The 20,678-nt window shown below is 47.7% G+C and overlaps 1 protein-coding gene across 1 annotated transcript; it reads left to right on the forward strand.

Annotated features, from left to right (window-relative positions):
* Positions 1–758: 758 nt before the first annotated feature.
* LOC114877699 (nuclear receptor subfamily 4 group A member 3-like) lies at positions 759–14,471 on the forward strand. Its single transcript, XM_046288967.1, has 3 exons — positions 759–5,763; positions 8,353–8,694; positions 13,611–14,471. Exons 2-3 carry the CDS (start codon positions 8,632–8,634, stop codon positions 14,469–14,471), a joined length of 924 nt encoding a protein of 307 aa, XP_046144923.1. The 5' UTR covers positions 759–5,763; positions 8,353–8,631.
* Positions 14,472–20,678: the final 6,207 nt, after the last annotated feature.

The following is a 20,678-nucleotide window of genomic DNA, read 5'->3' on the forward strand; positions in this document are numbered from 1 at the left end:
TTCGCAAGCTGCAATGCGATGCTATGTAGGACATTAAAGTACGAACGTATTCGAGGAAGAGATTCGTTTTCTGTAATTATTAAATTTCTTCCAAGAAGATTCTTCCTTTTCTCAAAATCTAATAACGAAGAAAAGCTATCAACGTTAGACGCAAGCAGAGGGAAAAGAGAGTAAGAAATAATCCGCTCGGCGCCTAGTAACGCAGCGTAAAATTCCAACTTTCACCAGCTATCCAATGCGTGTAGGTAATTCGTTGAAAATTACGGCGATCATTGACCGTTAATTATGAATATGTGAAAAAACTGAATAGACTCGTGTCCTCGATGATTACGGAGTCTCCTTTTTCAGCGTTTCCAATCGGTTTATCGTCTCGCGTACGAGGCAAGATTGGCGGCAGGAAACGCGTCGTGATAACGGTATCGAAAGTGTTACGCATACGCAACCGCGAGGCTGGCTCGCGAGGTTATCGCCGTTTGAACGCGAGGACGCGCGACTAGCAACCTCTAATTTACGTCGCCAAGTCGTACGCTAATCAGCGTCCTGCCGCGGAAAATTTATTCTCGCGAGACGAACGGCAGGCGTCGAGAAACGGTTGTTATCGGCTTGCGTCACGGAAGCCGTGTCGCGATTACTCGAGCCGATCTGCTTCGCACAACGAGCGTGTTTCTGCGATTAGTCGGCGGAAATGTCTCAAAACGCGGATAATAAGCTAATAATGCTAATCATTTTTATTTTAAATAGCACTTGTGGTTCTTGAAAATCTTAATTTTAATATTATCAGATAGTTTGTAAAAATTTTCAAAAATTTCTAACAATAAAACGTAATACCGACGAGCATAACCATAGGAATTCAGAGACTTGAACGCATGGACGCCTGCTATGCATCGAAGTCACCGTGCGCTCGCTGACCACGCGTTGAAGTCTTTGCGTAGATTCGTCGCATCTCGCGTGCCGGCATCGAAATCACCGCGCGGCCTGGTTAAACCCGCTCGTGTTCTCGCGTAATGGTCGGCGCGACCGGTTCGCGCGTTTCATTCAGAGAGACGTCGATGTTGCATCTATTCACGTGTACGGCTACAATACATCATAAGCTACCTGTTCGACGGAAGACCGGTCACTGGTCGGCTTTGCCCGCGTTTCAACAGTAAACAGAACCCACTTTTCTTTTATTTACATTCAGTTTACCTGCCACGAATTCCTATCAATTTATTAGAACACAATTTTATGAATAAAATTAATTTTTTTTTTGAATATCATTAGCTTCAAGTGTATCGATTAAATCGAGAAATATAATTTTTCATACCATTTAATTCAAAGAAACACGATGTTCTACAGGGTTTTCTAATCGATGATAAATGACAGTATCGTCCGCGAGGACGCATATTTCACCGATAATAACTTGTCGCCAGTCGTTCAGAAGGATGCGCGCAATTACGGGTGACACGACCTACGACAGAATCCGCTTGTAGACGTTTCCACCGAAAGCAACGCGTGATGCATCTTCTTGCGTTATCTCCGACGCGTCTAAATAAAACGAACGGTTTCGTTCGTTCGAATGATTTTCCTTTGCTGTCCCGGCGATTCCTGGCATTCCTGATGTCGCGTTTCCGCGAGCTTTTCCACGAGTGCCAGGGGGACTTTACCGTTCGTCGCGTCGTGATGAATAGATGAAATTCCACTGTGGAATGTGTTGATATACCATTCCCTGATATTGCATAATGTATACATTTTTTGGAATGAAAGGAGATAGTAAAATTTCATGGCGAGTAACCGAAAAGTGTTCAGAACGAATAAGGAAAGAAAAGTCGAGGTTAGCGGGCGAGAAGCGTCTAAAAACGCGGTCGTAAGCCACTTCCCTTCGAAAACGTAGTCGTTCCTCCTCCTACTTCTTCTTCATCTTCTTCTTCTTCGCTTCGATCCGCCCACGCGGTTGCGTGCAGCCACCCACGCCGGGTAACGTGCACGCGTAACGACCGCGACGACGATTCTCACGGGAAGGCGTGCGTATTCAAATTATATCCGTTCGCGGTCCGCGCCGCTGTCACGAGCCCGATCCCCTAATTACTCCCTGCTAAACATCGCCGTGGTACATACGCTGTCCGCTCGACGCGGAATAATTCTCCACGCGAGCCACGCACAAGTTTATATATCTCTTTGAAGAACTGATCCCTCTCTAGGCAACTCGTAACCCACAGTGTTTTATTCAAAGGAAGATGGAGTCTTGTACATAAGGATTCATTTCTAATGCCTCTTCCTTTTTTGAATAATGTCTTTGCTAGACCAAGATCGTTTCTTCTCTACTAATGGTAATTGAAGAAATAAGCAGAAGTGGGTTTTTAGAATTTTTCTTGATAAACTTCATTCCCTTTTTGGTATAATTATCAGGGTTCTATTTTGGATAGAAGAGGATGAAAATTTGTAGTTTTTCGCGGTCAGACGGTCGTTTTAAAACACTGTGCGACGTAGCCCGAGGCTGTCCTCTCTCGCTGGCTGCCCATTTTTCACGAGTCTCCCTCTCGCTTCGTCTCCTCCTCCTTCTTCCTTCCTCCTCTGTCTTCCTTCCCTTCGACTCGTTTTTTCCTCTTTTAATTCCATTCGTTGCTTTTTCTCTTTTTAATCTCTCTCCCTTGGTGCACGGCCAAACAGGGCGACGCGAGAGGAAGGAAAGAGGGAGGAAAGGAGATTTCTTCGTCCCGGTACGCTCATTTTCTCCTCTACCTCTCGTTCCTTCTATCGGTAGAGGAACTCACGCACTCTCTCCTCTCCTCTCAACCTTTTCTTCCCCTCTTCCACAGGTTCTCTGAGAGAGCAGCGCCAGCCGACTGGCCACCTCCCCCTCGCGCCATCCCGAACTTCTCGCTCTTTCGATCCGGAGTCCATCTCCGCTCGTAACCGGCCGCCGCGGCGCGGCAGCGGCAGCAGCAGAAGCCAGCTACGGCAGCTTCGTTCTTCTTTCCCGTCTGCGTCTATATACTCTCTCTTCGTGGCATCGAGCGCAACGGGGAATCAATAGCACGCACGTGTGTCTGTAGTTATATCGGTGCAACCTCTTCGTCCTCTTCCTTTTGGATTTTCATCCTCGCGCTCCTCTTCCATCCGCCTCACGCTTCTTCCTCTGCAAAGTCTGTACTTTTTTGCCAGCCGTCGAACGAGCCTCGTAGAACGTCCACGAGTAATCTTCTCCTCCTCCTCGTCCTCGTCTTCTTCCTCTTCTTCTTCTCGAGTCCTCGATAAAAAGCTTGATAAAAGAGGGAGAACGGTCGCGTCTCCGTTCCTCTGATCGATCGAGCGGAGAACAAAGACCAGGTGAAAGTCGATGAAAATGCCGGTGGAATCTTTACTCCACGACGAAGCTAATGGTTATAGAATCGTATGGAAAGAGCGAACATCCACACGTGGACCAAACTATTTCGTTCACCTTGGCGGTTCGACCTTAGACTTGGTCGAATGTCCACGGACGTCTCGCGATATCTGGATATCCTTCTCAAGGTGGGAACACGCGGGGAGAAACGCTCCGGGGATCGAACGAGAGAGAGTCGATTGTGGCGGGCTGGAAGAACGAGAGGGAGCCCGGAGAATTACGATAATCTACGTACGCAGTGTCCTCCTCCTTCTTCTCCGTGCTGGACGGCAAACTCCTGGGGATATCCTTCTCAAGGTAGCGGGATGGACGAGGAGAAGGCTCGGTTGAACGTAAAGCGAGGAAAGAGGACAGCGGGACGAAAGCATAAGATACGTGTGCGTGTACCAGCGTCCTCGTCTTTCGAACGGATCGAAGGGCGAGGTATCCTTGTCAAGGTAGCAGGTAGGACGAGGAACGAAGGAGGGACAATGGTTGGGAAAGACAGAGACGGACCTGGAGACACGATAATGCCGGGTGGCCGAGAGCCCTGGCTGCTTGGCTGCCTGGCTGCCTCGTCGATGACTCGATGCTCTGTTTGTATCCGTGCAGGTCGCCTAAGAGACGATCGTCTCGTCTTCGTCGCACTTGAATACCTGCTAACTCGCCCTCTCTTTGTCTACCGTTGGCTACCTGCGCGCCGGCTATCCTGTCTCCTGGTCCCCTCTCCTCTCGTCTACCTTTCGCTACCCGCGTCCTCCTTTTCCTCGTCTCGCACCTGGACGAGACTAACCTGAGCCAAGAAACGGACGAAGACGGAGGGATAGACGGAGACTGCGGAGAAAGCGAGAGGCGAGACGATCCGAGGAGCCGCAGGCACTCTCCTCGCCACCTCTCCACCACGAGTCTTGGTACCTATTGCTGGATTCTCTGCCGGAGGAGTGGGAGTACGTCGAGAGAGTGCTACAGGTAGGTGAGCCGAAAGAGGGAGCGAGAGAGAAGGTAGGTGGATGAAAGGAGAAAGAGGGTAAATGGGGAGGCGTCGTAGGGTGGCCAGGTAAGCGAACGAAGAAAGGCACTCGGCTGAAGGGAGATGCAGCGAGGAGATTCGGGAGCGAGGGAGGCTGACACGTAGAAAGAGAGAAGAAGGTTCTGTTAAGAGGAGAAGGAATAAAGATAGGAAGATTGCTCGTGTGTGTATTTGTGTGTACGTCGGAGAGAAGAGAAGGGGGTCCGAGACACGGAGCCAAGAGCGGGATGCTGGGAGGCGGCGGCGACGGCGGCCATGTTGCCGTATCCCGAGAGAAGAGAGAACGATCCGAGAGAGCACCGTGAGGCTGCTTCGTTTGTTGCTTGCAGCGGCTGCCCAAACTTTGGGTGGTTTAATTCTACCTGTTGGGCCGCACAGTTCGGGCTAGTGCATCCGTTCCACCCTCGTTCGCTCGTCACCACGAGGTTACAGCAAAACGAGAACTCGAGCCGTGGCATCGACGCGACGTCGGTCGATCGGTCGCGCGTACTACACACGCTCGCGTTCGCCTTCGTCTTCGCGTACGCGTTCGCGATACCCGGCTACTACGATGTCGTCGCGTTGTTTGCTCGCGTCGTCGTCGTCCAGGTCGTCGTCGTCGTCGTTCTTATCCTGGTGCTTCGCGTCGTCGTCCTCGTCCTCGTCATCGTCGTCGTAGTCGCAGTCACAACTCGCGGTCTGCGCGAGCGTGCGCGTGTGCCTGAAGCCGGTGTACAAGTGTGAATCGTGGACAGACGATCCGGTTTGGAAAAACCGTTCCCGGGTATCCTCGTGACTCGTCGAAGAGGGGTGTGCGCGAAAGGAACGATAGCGCTGGTGACTGGTTTACCGGAACGCGACACACGGAATGGACCAGAAACGAGGATAATGAGGTGCGTGAAGTGAATTTTGTGAGTTTCACGGTGCTTTATCTGTCTTCGAACACGACTATTAGTAAGCCGATCGTTAGGAAGAACGCGATCGTGCGTCGAACTGTGTGCGTGCGTACGGTGGAACAGGGTGCCCTCTGGACAGGGTGCCCTACCAGGAACAGCAGTCTCGGACTCGAGGCAAACCGCGAAATCCGCGCTCGCACGGCTCGGTCAATCGCGAAGGTGGTGACACTATCATCCGTTGAGATGTGATCCGGAATACAGGAGGGACGCTTAGTAGTTTGTAGTTGGCCCCCTCCCTCCCCCTCCACCCCACCACATCAGCACCCTTGCGACTTACCACCCACCACATTCTACCACCATCTACCACCTTCCTCTACTGCTCGCCACGTATACGACGCATACATGCGCTTCGCCGATCGTCCATCCATCTTGGAGAATAGCCTGTCGGATGCACCTCAACAACATCCTTTTCGCGACGACACGCTTCCTTTTGTACGTTCTGAAGCTAGCCCCAACAAGTGAGTATCCCGTAGCTCGCCTGCGAACGCGTCGCGGACCTCTTCCTCGCGGATGTTCACCGGCTACCTACGCGATGACGCACAGGTGACGCGCAGGTGACCTGCCGGTGCACCAACAGACGCCGATACGTGGGACCATCCGGTTCGCGGTCGATTATTTCTTCGTAGTTTTTGCCTCATCGATTTCTGCGTAACTTTCCACGATCCACCTCAATGGTGGAAACTACGACGCAACGATTTTCATGGACGCAACGTCGAACTGGAGAAAAAGGTTTCGCGTCGAAGGGAATCATGCGAGTAGAGGCGATCGGTATATACGAGTCGCCAGCCAGCGAGGAGAGTGAATGGAAGACTAGCGAGCGTAATTGGTCCCGGTTAATGGTGTCCGCTAATGGAATCACGCGGCGCGGCGCGGCGCGGCGCCCCGTATGCAACTCGTTCCACCGGCTTTATATAACGCGGTGTGTCGAGCGACGATAGGCATTTGGAGAACATTCTCGAAACAGCGGTCCGGCGTCGTCGTGGTCGTCGTGATCGTCGTCGTCGACACGCACACCGGCTCTCTCCTCTCTCTTTTTTCTCTTTTTCTCTTTCTACGCCGCTCCTCCCTGGCCACAGAGACACACGTGCTAATCGCTTTGCCCACGTAGCGTCTCTGAAGGCTCCACCGAACATCAAGGATCTTTCCCACAATCGAAACTCGCCACTAATTCTCACTCCCGAAACACTGCACGGAGAGGACAGCGTACCTCTATAAAGCTGGAACGTTCGCAGGTAGTAAAAATGAGGAGCGCCGTTGACTTCGCCTCGGCTACGAGAAGGTTTCCTTCGAACCGAGCAAACATCTCGATTCGGAGGCCAAGTTCGAACGGTCGAACGCTCTCCTCTCGTCCCGCACCGATTTCAAACAATGGAGACACGCAAGAGAGGACTCTATAGCCTCTCCCAAGACGAATGTCCACAGTCCCATAGCCACTGAACGATCACTCGGACGAGTATGCCCGTTTGGCCGACGATCTATTTAGGCCCGAATGGTGACAGACACCTAACCGTGGAGATGATGTGTTCTCCGGGTGACCGAGTCCCGAGGAGCTCGTTCCTCTTCGCAAAGACTCGTCGAGTCCTCCGTCTCCGGAGGCATCGTCCACTGACGCGAAGCGAGGGAGTACAGGTACTTGAAATACAAACGGACCCACGGAGGTGGGTCCAATCTGATGCAGGGTTCCCTTTGAGAATCAGGTTAGACCGGCCGAACCTGCTCCTCTGGCTTCTCGTCTCCGGCCCGCGGTTGTATACCGGCTTGGTGTACCTACTCCTTCTCCCCGGTCGCCCCAATCTCCTTCTTCCGCGTAGTAGGTAGTCACCAACCTACCTACTTCCCGCCACCCTCTTCGTTGTCTCTCCTCTCCCTCTCTCTGCAATCTCTTTCTTTCGTTCCTGTACCAGAGTGCAGCCGGTTCGTCTCGTTCCTCCTCGTCCCGACTGATCTTCAAACTGCTTCACCCTGGCCAACCGGGAAAACCAGAAGGAAACGATCAACTTGGTCCTGGACACCAAACTGGACCAAGTGGAAGCTCGAGAGAAACGCGGATCACAGTGATTTTCCTCGTTCCTCTTTGCTCTCTATCCTAGTTCTCGATGGGCCGACTTCCTCGTTGCGTCTATTATTACACCTGTCTATCCGTCAGCTCGGCGGTCGCGAGCTGAATTCCAGTTTCACGCGGCTGCCCTCCTTCGAGCAGCCAGTAGTAGGCATGCCCGGTAGTAGGAGGAGACGAACGAGCCGGGAGAAGAGGGAAGCCAACTGGTTTTACTAACAATCCACCTGGACGACAGTCTCGGCCCGAAGACGTAGAATTCGTGGTGTCCGACTGGTTTGGCCAACATCCGAGGATTCTCTTTCGGCCAGCCGATAACCGAATCAACAACAACAACAACGAGACATCGAACCTGCTATTCTGGATCTGCCCGGCCCGCAACGCTTGGATCCGTCGTCCTACCTCGACGGCCTTCCTGATCCCCTACGTTCTCGTTCTTCCGCCCGGACGTCGCGTAACCTGACTTGCCAGGCAAAAATGCGGCTCCCGTTTCCTGTTCGGCCAACTTCTTCTTCTTCTTCTTCTTCTTCTTCTCCATACCAGCGGCCGGTTCGACGGCTTCCTTCCTCCGTCGCTGGCGATTCGGCTTCTTTAGCGTTTAGGATGATAGAGTCTGGTGAAAAAAGAACGTGTTTCGGTGTCCCAGTCTGTGGCGGGAGCTTTTCACTCTCGCCTACCAACCTGCTCGCCTGTTTTCCCCGTCTGTCTGTCTGTCTGCCTTCGACGCCGGTTTATTACACCTGTCTATCAGAGCCGCGACCGCGAAACCGTTTCCAGTTTGACGTGCTTGTAGCCGGTTCAAATGAATGGAGAGGCGAACCAGCTGGTCCCACTGATTGCACGTTGCGCAATCGAACCGCGACGAGGAGGCAATGTTTCAGCGAATTAGCAGCTTCTTTGCTCCTCTCTATGTTCCGCTTTCGTTTACGAATAATAGCAGCGAATTTCGAGTATCTCTCTAATGGAGGCCCCGTTCTTTCTCTTCTTCCAGTTCGTTTGATTCGCAGGTCATCCAACGACCGATCCTCTTCTTCCCGTTAACGACGTGCCATACAACGCTCAGCAGCCTGTGATACGCAAAACCCTTTGACTAGAATTCGTACGCGTAGACGTAGTACACGGTTAACAGACCGTTTAACCAGCAGAATAATCCTCGATCGAAGATCGTTCGAGGAAAGAAGGAGGAAGATCGAGGAAGATCGAGGAAAAGGGAGCAACAAACCACGCCACGATACGACGAGGAAAGAGAAGTGGAAGACAGCGCGGGAGAATGTCGACTTGCACCGACGAGGCCGACAACGGACCCCTGCACATGCAGGAGGCTCTGTCCCCGGTTAGTCAAATTTTATCCTAATCTTTTATTTTATAATACAGATTCATCGGGCAGAGTATACTTTTTCATATAATCGTTTCACGTTCCCTCGAGAAATTCCTCTGCAGAGGATAAACGTGAATAACTCGGTGGGATTTCGAAAATTTCTCGGGCTTCCCTCGAAAGGGGATCGGTGATTAACGACGCCGTGACTCTCGCGTCCACGCCCCCCTTTCGATTTCGACAATTCACGGAATGCAATCGTACTTCATGGCCAACGTTTCGTGCAGGTCATCCGTTGACCTTCCTCTCTTTCTTTTCCATTCGCCTCCGAACACAGTACCACCCGTTGCGCCGAGTAACGAGAATGGCGAACCGAAGAGATTATTGCCCGGTTGCGTTGTTCCAGCATGGAACTTCTGGATGAACGGCCCTGAAACGCCAGGGCGGCAGCGTTGATGAACGAGCGTTCGTCAATGAAAAGATTGAAGATCTCTTGTCAGTCTTTCGCGACCGAAAAGCAGAGATGATTCTTTTTTTTATTTTTAGTTTCGTTTCTGTTTGCTTTGGCCGGTGCTAAACGCTCGAGGAATTTAGCTGGAAGAGAGGCGAGGCGTTTTAGGCATTCGTTGACCCCTGCCGCTCACGTGTTGTGTTAATGATGAATCTTTGAAGAGCGAAAAGTGTGCGTCATCGAGCATCAGTAACGCTCTCGCCAATTCTTTTTCATACAATTTTCGAGATTTTTCTGAAACGTTTGAAATCCTTTATTCGCTCCTCCATGGTTATCGAATCGTAAATGCTTTTTTCATTTATTATCCCGAGTGTGTTCAAAGTTTCGTTTCTCTGTAACACGAAACCTGTAAACGGATTCCAATAGTTTATCGGGCCGGCTGATGTGTATATCGTTTCCAAACGACCGATCCTCGAGTCGAGGAAGCCTGAAAAGATTTTTACTGTCACCCAGCCGCAGGTTTTTAACCTCACAATGGTATACCTGTCGCTTAAAAGTGAAACGCTGCCGGAGGAAAGGCCGTTATTTGCGTGGCGTTGCTCCACAATGGGAAATGGTCCCCCTAAGAATCTTATGGGCCGTCGCAACGTCACCGGCTCGAATTCTATTACAGCTGATTTTCTTCGCTGTCAATGCTACGATACAATTTACAATAATATCATTCTATAAATCCACAGTCTTTTTCAACTGTTTCTTTTTTCTTTTATTAAAAATCGACCAGTTAACTCTTTAGTGAAACCAAAATTATCCTTATTTTTAATCGATAATACAATGACGCGATGGAGTGAATTTTCCATCGACGAGAATCCCTAAGGAACGGCAACCTTCTTTTATCCTCGAGTATAGCCAGTGGTGGTCAAGCGAAGAAAGAAAGGAGGAAGAGGATTTCGCTGCGTCCGATGACTCGCCTGATCTCGCTTGCTCTCTCGAAAAGGACGCTCGATCCTGCTGTTCATTATCGAAGTAATCCGACAACATTTACTTAATAGAATCCCAATGCGAGCCTCAACTTTGTTTCTTTATTAAATTTCTCGATGCACCGCGACGGGGTCATCAGCGAAGAATTATCCTTTCCTCGACGTCCTTTTGTGAGCCCGCTTCTGCGTACTCATCGTCGAACTGATTTTAATCGAGACGGGTTTATTCCACTTAATGGAATATTTCTTGTATCAAAATTTATTGTTCCTTTTTTACTTTCTATAGTTTCTCGAGTAATTTTCTGTTTATAGGTGTAAAATAATTAAATATAAATTTTGATTATCTGTTGATTTTCTGAATTTACGAAGCAACTCAGACTGTTTTCTGGATAATAATCATTCTCTATTTCTGACAAAATCTGTCACCTTTGTTACAGGTGAATATAAAAATATTGATATCCTCAGTTTTCTTGAAGTACTATTTAAAGATGAAAAATTCGAACCATTCTGATTAGCGTATAATATAACGAATCACCAAAAATGTTTACTAAAAAAGAAGAGTGAAATAAATGATGAAGGTATAATGATACGAACGTCAACGAGGCGTTCCTAGCAATTCTATTTACCTCGGCATGCCCGCGGGCATATTCGTGATGGCTGTTTGCAAAAAGGAAAAGAGATGGAGAAAAAAACGTATCACGAGAAATCAGAGAGATATTTCCATGATTGCTGCGACTCTAAATAGCGACAGGAAGTCGCCAAGCGTAAACGCATGGACGTAACTAATGACAGTAATTTATTTCGGGTCATAGGCGTGCCACTTTCGTTATTCAGTGAAACTTGACACGCATTCTTCGCCAGCTATTAAGCAATTATAAACAATTACGCGGAATGTTCGAAAACTGTGCAAATAATTCAGGTTAAATTCCTTCGAGCATACAATTTTTCATCGAGGTGCCGATCACTAACGACTCTTACGTTAATCAACGTCTTTCTATAAATGGCAATTGTCCATCGTGTCAGCGAACGTGTTAACGCGCTTTAAAAAAAAACGCAGGAACGGGGTAAAAATTCTCGAAACGATCGCTCGGTGATGCCGCAATAACAGAAACGATGACAGCTGTTCACCGGTCAAAGCGAGATGCCCTAACAGAGCCGATATAACAAGGATTCTTCAGCAAAAACGTTTGGCGATCTTGTTGAAGCTCGGTAAAGCAACGCGAGAAACGTTTCAGAGTGGAGGAGCGGCGAGGGAGGGCAACAGACAATGAAGCTTCTTCGGCTAGAAGACGTAGTTCGAGCGAACGCATCGCGAAACACCGATCGAACAGGGGAAAGAAGAAACGAAAGAAAAGCCCTTAACGATTCCGCGTATCCGCGCAGCCTCACAGCTGCGTATTCGAACGACGTGATCGGCAATAAGCACGCGCTCGCGACCGGTAAGAAACGACAGGGACGAAGCAGCACCGGTCGTGTATCCGGTCCGCTTCGACCGACAGACGCGTCTGCAGCGCGTCCACCGATCTTGGACTCGAGTCTCTCACGGGCCGCAGGCCAACAGGCCAATTAACTGTTATTATCACGGCCGGTTCTTGCCTGTAAACAGAGCTACCGGGCCTAGAAGACGCGAGCAATCCGTGCCATCCGTTTCCGATCATTCGAAACTTCGCTTTTTCACGTTGGGAACGAAACCGATCGAATATCCACCGCGAAGAAATAAACGTTTCGAAATATACAAAATAAACGTTAACGATTAACCTTGTCACCAGATGGATAACAGATTGGAAATCAATTAAGACGAAAGAGGAAGACGAAGAGGATAATGGAGGAAGCTGAGGTAACGGGCAAGGTCGAACGACACCGTTCACGAATATAAACGCTATCGCATAGCCCGATTACGTGATCGTCCACCTTGACAGCGATACTAGATTGAATCTATGGTACAAGGACGTCGTTCGAACCGTGTACTACAAGTTATTTCATAAATCCCGAGATAACATCCTGCAGAAGCACTACGAAATCGTGAAATATGTATATCCGTGCGACGAGTACGTAACGAACGTGGACCAACTCCCTCCGTCTTGCTCGATCGCACGCTTTCGTTTCGTGTCGTTTGCCAAGCGCGCGTGTGTGAAACCTGAAAAAGTAATGGATCCCGTTCCAAAGACCCGTGAATCAATGCCGGCACCGAGGAATCGTGATAAATTTCCCTCGGTGTGCGATTAGATTTCGAATGAAGTTGGTACATTGGCGAGGACTGGCACTTAACGTCGTGTCGCGACCACGGGAGGCTTCGTTATCGAGCCGATTAACCGTGCGAAGTGATAAGTTTTACTGAAGAAAATTCTCCCTTTTTTCTCCTGCAAACAGCTGCTGATCTATCTTGTCCTTGCGACTCGATGCAATATTAAAATGATCGGTGTCTTCCGGTGTCGAACACGATACGCGTTGCTGTTACATCGCGTAACAATTTCACAGCTGGTTTCATTTCGAAACGAAGGTATAGATTGGAAAATTGATTTCTTCCATTTGTACAAATCGTTATCGTGTCGCGGAAGATGAAAGTGTAAGGAGGGCAAAGGGATGATTCTGCAGGATCGACTTAGAAAGTGGACGTGATCCTTTGATCTTTGCTAACTCCGTAAAATGTCGCTGGAATAATTATTGCGAAGCACAGTGGCTTCGACCCAACTGGTCTCGGATTAAACGAATTTTTCTCGTGTACGATATGATTAGCATTCGAAAATGCTAAGCCAGCAGTTGCAACACGCAGCAAAATAAATTTCTAACTGGCGAAACGGTAGGACGCGAATCGTGTTTGATAAAAGTACGCCCTGTGAGTATAAATATTATCTGCGTAATGGAGCAGCTAGATTATATATATATATATAAAACTGAGAAGATTCTATTGGACAGTTATCGAGAAAGTTTAGAGGTCGCGTTACAGCTTACTAATTAGTCGAAATGTTACAGCGTAGGATCTTTCGACCGTTTTACAGAAAACTCGTCGAATATTATGCAATTGCTTAATTATGTAAGATCGTAATCTAAAGTCGATGTTCATCCCGAACTTTCACAACACCGTCCGTCGGTTTTTTAACTGTCGCCCGTTGGAAAAGAATTCGCAAAAGTGTTCGTAGAAACGAGCTGTATTATTAGTCGTCGGTCGGGTTCGAGGAACCTGTAGCCCTCTTGAAAACACGCTCGTCGGTTTACCCTCGTCAACGGATCAAAGAATCGCGAGCGAATACTGAATCGCCACCCTCAATAGCCGCGTCTCTTGTTCTCGAGAACGCCCTTGAAACCTCGAGCTCCTCGTTCAACCCCTTTGTGCCCGTCGAAATTTCATACTAGCAGAGTCTAGTGGAAATATGACGAACTCGTTTGAAAGAATGTCAAAGTGTGAACAGTGTCAACCTTCCCCACAGACTTAATAGAACATCCGATACTATTCTCGGCAATCATCGACCTTCTAGAAAAATTAATACAATTCTTTCTTTCGAAAGGTACAAGAGGGGCCAGTGTCTCCGGCGTCCTCCTCCCTGAGCAACCAAAATCAAAACGAGAATGAACAGCAAGTGTTACTTGCCACGATGCAGCCGGTGAACGTGTTGGACTTGCACGAACCATCGGCGGTCCACTCTCTCCACCCTAAATACCATCATCACCACCATCGTCATCATCACCACCATCACCATCATCATCATCAACAGCAACACATCCAAGGAGACCCGGACGACGTGCAGCAACGTGGCGGCGACGACACGGACGGTAGAGTGACGCCTGGCGGGGATGCATCCGCTGCCAACTCGACGCTGGGCGTCGGAGAGCACAAAATGATCGATCTGATATACAACGACGGTCAGAAGACCGTCATGTACACCCACGACAAAGAGATCATCTACGAGAACGAAGCTGACAGGGTGCAGGTGGTCGAGTATCCTCCACCGCCACCCTCGCCACCCTCGCCGACTACACCGTCTTCGGTCAGCAGAGCCGCGTTGCTACCCCCGAGCTGCGTCACCCCACGATCCGGATCGACCACCACCGCTCTACACCTGCACCACTATCCTCAGCTTCAGCTCCAACACGAGGACGATCTACCACCGGGTGTACGGCACGCTGTGAACGCCACTGTGCCGAATTGTGGTGCCGCCACCACCACTACCACGGTGCTGGTGCTGTCGGAGTTGGTAGCCGCCGACCCTGCGGCAGGAGCCGCGGCTGCGCAACAACTCACCCTCACCGCCGCCGCCGCTGCTGCTTCTCTTCGTGCAGGGCAAGTTTTCTTTAATGATTTCACTCTAAGGGTGGCTTTCTGGTGGAGGGTTTTCTTAAGACTGCGTTCATCGAGCGAGATTTCATAATGGAGTTTGAATATCGAAGAACGACGTGTCCAATTCTCGAAGGATACAAATATTCATATTTATTATTCCTTATTTATTCGTTACACGCGTGAAAATTTACTCGACATTAAATTATCACCGCTCGATCAGCGCACCTCTGTCGCTATCAACTTGAATTTATTACTCTCCGAACGCTTGGGAACGTTGTCGAATTATACGGAATTGCTTCAGCGCGAGATACGAAATCTGAGCTGAAACGGTGGACAAAGGTCGATCGACCTATTTCCAAACAAGCCGCGATATCGCGCTGAATATTCTCGAGACACAAACTATTCATGAAAAATAGTTTGCGAAAAACATTTTCTTCCAGTCGAAAACACCACGACCCTCGAAAATTGGGGATCGAAAAAAGGCGACAGGACGGAAAAACACGCGGTTGAAATGATTGTCCAGAGGAAGAAAGATACGCGAGCGAGCAGAAAGCGCGCAAAATGGGAACGGTCGCGTGCAACCGAATGGAAAAATAAAATTCTCTGGCTGACGGGGGCGCGGGACGGTGTCGGGTACGAACGATTCGTATTAAGGCGGCCACGACACGCCGAAGAAAATCGTATCGCGCCTTAATAAGCCGTAAAGTATCCGCGAAAAGCGTGTGCACGCGGACAGTAGCCTGCTCGGTGGAACGGAAAAGTCGACGCGCGAGAACGTTGAAACGCGCGGCGCGGTGCGGAGCGGTACGCGCCGCGCTATCGGGACCGTGTATCAGCGCCGACAATTAACAATTATTGCGCACACCTACCCGCGAGCGACTCGGATAAGTCACGTTGCTGCGTAGAATTTATTATTACGACGTGGCGAGAGAGATGGAAAGAAAAAGAGCGCCATGTGTCCTACAAGGACGTCGCGCATTGCCGATCGCTCCACCTTCGGTTTTGATTATTCCTCTTAACACCGTAAGCCGGGTTTGAAGTTTTGTCAAAATTACTTCGTTCTCATTAAAATTACAAATGAAACGTGTCAAAGCGAAGATCACTGCCCGCTGTGAGTTTCAGAGAAGTTATCATGGCAGCCGGACTGGTTAAATCGTGCCTCTTCCTTTTCGCAGATTAAATGCAAATTAAATTGCCCCTTTCTCTTCGATTGCTTTTATTCTGCCCTTAAAGCTCGGTAAGTTCTAACGCTATTTATAGGCTGTTTAATCCGGCGCATCCATTATCGAAATAAGAGAACGCCATGATGGCTATGATTTTTCAACGCGCCACACTTCAAACCAGTCGCTTCAACTTCACGCGTCTTCGTTATCAAACGTGGCAGAAGTAACCGGTCATGTCGGAAATGCAATTAAGATCAAGATCTTCTAATTTGTAACATTTCCATATCGCCTTAGTATCTGAATTGATCGTCGAATGAAACGCGGGTAAACAGACGTTCCCTGAAACCGCGTTAATTCAAGCGTGTGCCGAGCTATGCGTGTTCGTCCAACCGTGAGATAATGAATAATCAAAAACAGAAAAAATCAGGGGAAAAAATGAGGAAAGAAATTCAAAGATCGTGGCAACGTCACGCAAGGATATCACGAATGAAAACAATTCATACCGTCGGTTCTCTTTTAAAGCCGAGAAATCTTTTTTCTTAGGTTCAGGTGTCTTCCCTAGAATTCGTCCGGAAGGTCGGCGACGCACGGTTCTTGAGCTCTGATATACATATGTAAATAAACGTATTACCAATGGCTATTAAACACACCCATACTGCACGGTTCACACCTTTGCAATGAATATAAAAATCCGCGGCAATTAATCGTTAAAATATGCAAGTCAAGACCTTGGGGACCTCGAAAACAAGCGTGTCTTTCATTCCCCGCTTCTCTCGTATATTTTTCGTTTCTTTCGTCCGATTATTATAAATCGAGATGTTTGCCGAGGGAATCTGCGCAGAATCTCCGTTGTTCGTTTTCCTTTTGCCACCTTTTCCGTTCTTTGTGGTCGCCTCTTCTTTTTGCCCCCTTTTGCCTCTTCGTGGTGTTACTTCGACGAAGAACGAGAAGTGGACCACATCGATAGAGGTTCCTTCGATAATACTCGAAAATTCGAGCTTCCTTTCACTTTAAGGTGACGTGGTTCTTCGTTTCATTCTCGTAGCTCGAAACAAGAACGATTCTTTTGGAAATCGTACGGTATATTATTTATAATATATGCTCTACAATTCGACGATAAGAGCCAATGGTACTTTGTGTATAATAATCGATCATCGAGAGTTGTTATTGCTGTTATAAATTTACGACTTTCTGTCGCTGAGAGCTGCTGTTAGCGTCATAAATCATAAAAACATGACATTCGTACGACGATGGTTAGCAATCAGATTCTGTTCTCACATTCCAAATACATACCGTGCTCTCGTAATGTATTTTTTCTTATTAACGAAAAAGAAATGCGATAAAACTTCTCCGTTTATCAAATGTATAAACGCATAAAATTACAATTTATTCATTTGAAGAAATTGTTCGATCATTGGTAAAGGGTATCGTTAATCAGATTAAAATCAGCTAAAAGCTCGATCGAAAGTCGAGGCTGTCACGAGCGGGAATCGTCTCTGGATCCCGTGTAAGCTACTTATTCCACGGCTTTAAGCACGCGAAATACGAAGCGGATCTTCGTCTCGAAACGACAGATAATCCGCTATTCCCGCTCGTAGAAAGATGCTGACGACGAGAACAAGCGAGATGTTAATTCGTCCGTCGACCTTCATTCTCCCTATCAAGCGCCATCGGCTTCTCTCTCTGAAATTTTCGCCATTTTGTTCTCATCTTTGTTGTTTAATTAATCGTTGAAATTCATTCAATAATCCTGTGATTCTGTTCCGTGATAATATACTTCTCACGTTGAAATCTTCAACAACGAAAGGGTTAAAAGAACGCTTGAGAAGTGTGGGCAGAGGGAGGCAAGAAAATGGCCTCCGTTTAATAAATCCGCCAGGATGGAAGGCGCGATCGAGAGGAGAGAGCGAGACCGCTCGAAGGGGCGCGCTCGTGATCTACGTTAACGCGGCGGAGGTGGGTACCTGTAATAATAGTGTTTTTGAGGATGTGACGTCACGCGCGAACAATACAAGCGCGAGGCAAGCTGTGCACAAGCTTTCGGCCGATTATTTATTTGACAGACCTTCCCGCGGGCCGTGGCTGCGTTTACGACCAGCCCGCAACGCTTCGTCTTCGGATTCGCAACGGATTGCTCGCTCCTGCCCTCCATCCTTCGTCCCTGATGCGATATTATGCAACGTGTACTTTTTTCTTCTTAACTTCGAAAAACGAAGAGCCTACCACTTCCAAAATGAGATTCAACGCGACTCTCAACTCCTAAAATCAATTTATCCAAACAATTGAAATTCCCCATATTTGTGACATCAATCATCCTCAACTTCTCTCTCCCTCCGACCTGTTCCCTTATTCCCTGAAAAGCAGAAGCAGTAGCCCGTTGATTCGGCAGCAAAAAGGGGCACCGATCAAGCGAGCAGAGGTCATCGAACGATTCGCCGTGGCTCATAAATCGCAGGGAGCCAGTGTGTTCAGAAGCGTAATCGCGAAATGGGGAGAGAGGGGCCATCCCGAAAATTTTCGGATTACCGTGGGCCGAGTTTCGTATGCGCGGCAAATTGCCGTAATGACGGTGCACCGTAAAAAGGTCCGCGTTCGCGGAAAGCAGAATGTTCGCCGGACGTATTCCCCTACCCCTTTGGTGAACTCGCCATGCGTCGCGTCGCGTCGCGTCCGTTCGCGTTGCTGCTCGCAGCACCCGCTTCTTGCCGCCGCTTCGGTGGTGCCTTTGATCCGGTCGTGTTTTCAGCCTCCCGCCCCGCCGGCCCTTGTATACATATATGCGCGGTTCTCGACTTTTTGCCGCTTCCGGGGACGAGAGACTTGAAAAGGGGAACAATGTAGAGAAGAAACGATTATGTCGTGCTGGTTCATCGATCGATAAAATCGACACGGAGGGGATGGGGGATCGAGAACGAGCGACTTCGACGCTCGCAAAAGGAACACGACCTGAATCGACTGGGTAGCTGGTCAAAAATAACGAGAGCTGAATCTCCGTTGGTTTTCTCATGGTAGATGCTCAGTTTGATGAAGTATAGACTCTTGAATCTACCCTGATAATTTCAATATAATTATGTAAGGATCGGAGGTGCTAAAGATCTGGTAAGAGGATCAAGGTGCAATATGTAATTTAGAGATTATTGGAAGAAGTAATCAGCTTATGAGGTTCCGGATTCGGGCAATACGCGAGGTAGATTTTTCATTCTACCTTGATTTTTGGGGGGGGATAATTAGGACACGAGTAGGGATTAGGAAGTTTAAAAAAAATGAAGGTGTGGTATATAATTTAAGGATTACAGGAAGAGATGATAAGCTTATGGAATCTCAACCATAGAATTTTCGTTCTACTTTAATTACTTTGGGATGATTATAAGAAAATTGCTTGTGCAGTGAAATAGTCACCGCATCTTATAATTAATGAATGTTATTTGAAGCAAATTGACAATAAATCAGGTATTTGTTTCCTCCAACAATTTGTAGAAAAAAGAGCGAAGCATCTCATGAAGTTCAATGAGTCTCAATGTTTAATTAAAGAGAAAAAAAAAGATTGCTCATATTTTTTTTCTCACCGCGCTCTAGGCGATACTTCGATTAACTTCTCAATTATTCCTAATAACATATTCGTCTCGCTATTCTCTATTATCTTTTTTTTCACCCGTGATTTAAACGTCTACGTTCGTCTTATTATGCCCGGCACTTTATTGGCCGTTCGCGTTTCTTCCATCCAACTCGCTTAGATAAAACCGCTCGGTTAACCGGTAAAAACGATCACACTAAAGTGTTGCTGCTCCGCATGCACATAAATTATGGCAATTACTAGCGAATAAACGCGGCTAAACGGTAATTACAACCATTCCTTCGTTCTGTTTCGAAGCGTAACCAGAAGAGCGGTATCAAACCGGCATTTCACTCAAAGCAAAATTAATATCATTGTATCACCGCAAATTAATACCACCTCGAATGTCTGCAAACAAATGCGCGCGGTTTTACTTTCTTAAATTCAACCAACCATCATTCATTTTTCTGTACCACCTATCACCGGGTTATCAAAGAACTAATAACGTGTCTTTGAAGGGTACTAACAATTTTTTCTCGCGTCTCTTAATATAAAAAAAACAACTCGAGCAATTTCATTTTTTTTTCTTTTTGCTCGCAGATTATTACGCTCGTCGAAGCGTGACAATATCGCGATATCGTGAGTGCTCTAAAATTAGAAACGTCGTCGGAGATTTCCCAATATCCTACATGGTCCGCCTATTTTTCTTCTTTTCTTTTCTTCCCACCGGCGTGTCCGTTTTCCCTCCACCCTTGGTACACGCGTATCATACATCGCGGATCGTAATCGTTCGCGAATGGAAATCGACTGACGTAAAGACAAATTCTGTTCGCGCCGGTGACTGATTACGATAGCCGAGATAGTGGCAGCTTTCTGGGCGCGTGTCGACATATTTCCTCCTGGATATCTGCTATACTTCTACACATTTTTCTCGCTATTTTTCGCCATTTTCTCTATCTTAGATCTCGACTCCGCTTCGAGCGTACTCGTGAGATATAGGTGAAACGTTATTACTATCTGGAACGGTCAAAACGGTGATAGAATTATCTATTGTGCTTACGAATCTGATCTTTTACTTCGTTTCTGGGTGCGAAGAATATTAATTGCGTATACAGGATATTGATTTATACGGAAATCGATAAGATAATCGTTTAGAGAAATGTTTGCATTCTTTCCTGTATTTGTGAGACATTTTAATTGTAGCTGTCAGAGAGATTGAAGTTAGAAAGTACAACAAAACGTGAGAGAGAAAATTTTCAAGAAAAGATATAAAAACAGCAGGAATTCCTTAGATCCAATTCAATTCCAACAATGTACCAACTTGAAGTAAAAAAAAAAAATGATAATAAAAAGGAAACCACAAATGAGAGTTGAGCTTCGATCTTTGCTTACAGAAAGGCAAGAAAACAACGCGAGAGGTATTGAAACGCCAGGAGAGTCGGATCATAATTCCTCGCTCAATTTCACGCTGCCCATTCAACTGAGCATTTCAATAGTCGTCGAATACAAACTATGTATCCAACTTTCCCTCTTCGAATCGTAGCGTGTCCGGGTAGCATGGATTTCGCGTGGAACGCAAGCC

Source organism: Osmia bicornis, chromosome 15 (assembly GCF_907164935.1).
Source record: "Osmia bicornis bicornis chromosome 15, iOsmBic2.1, whole genome shotgun sequence".
Taxonomy (NCBI): Eukaryota; Metazoa; Arthropoda; class Insecta; order Hymenoptera; family Megachilidae; genus Osmia; species Osmia bicornis.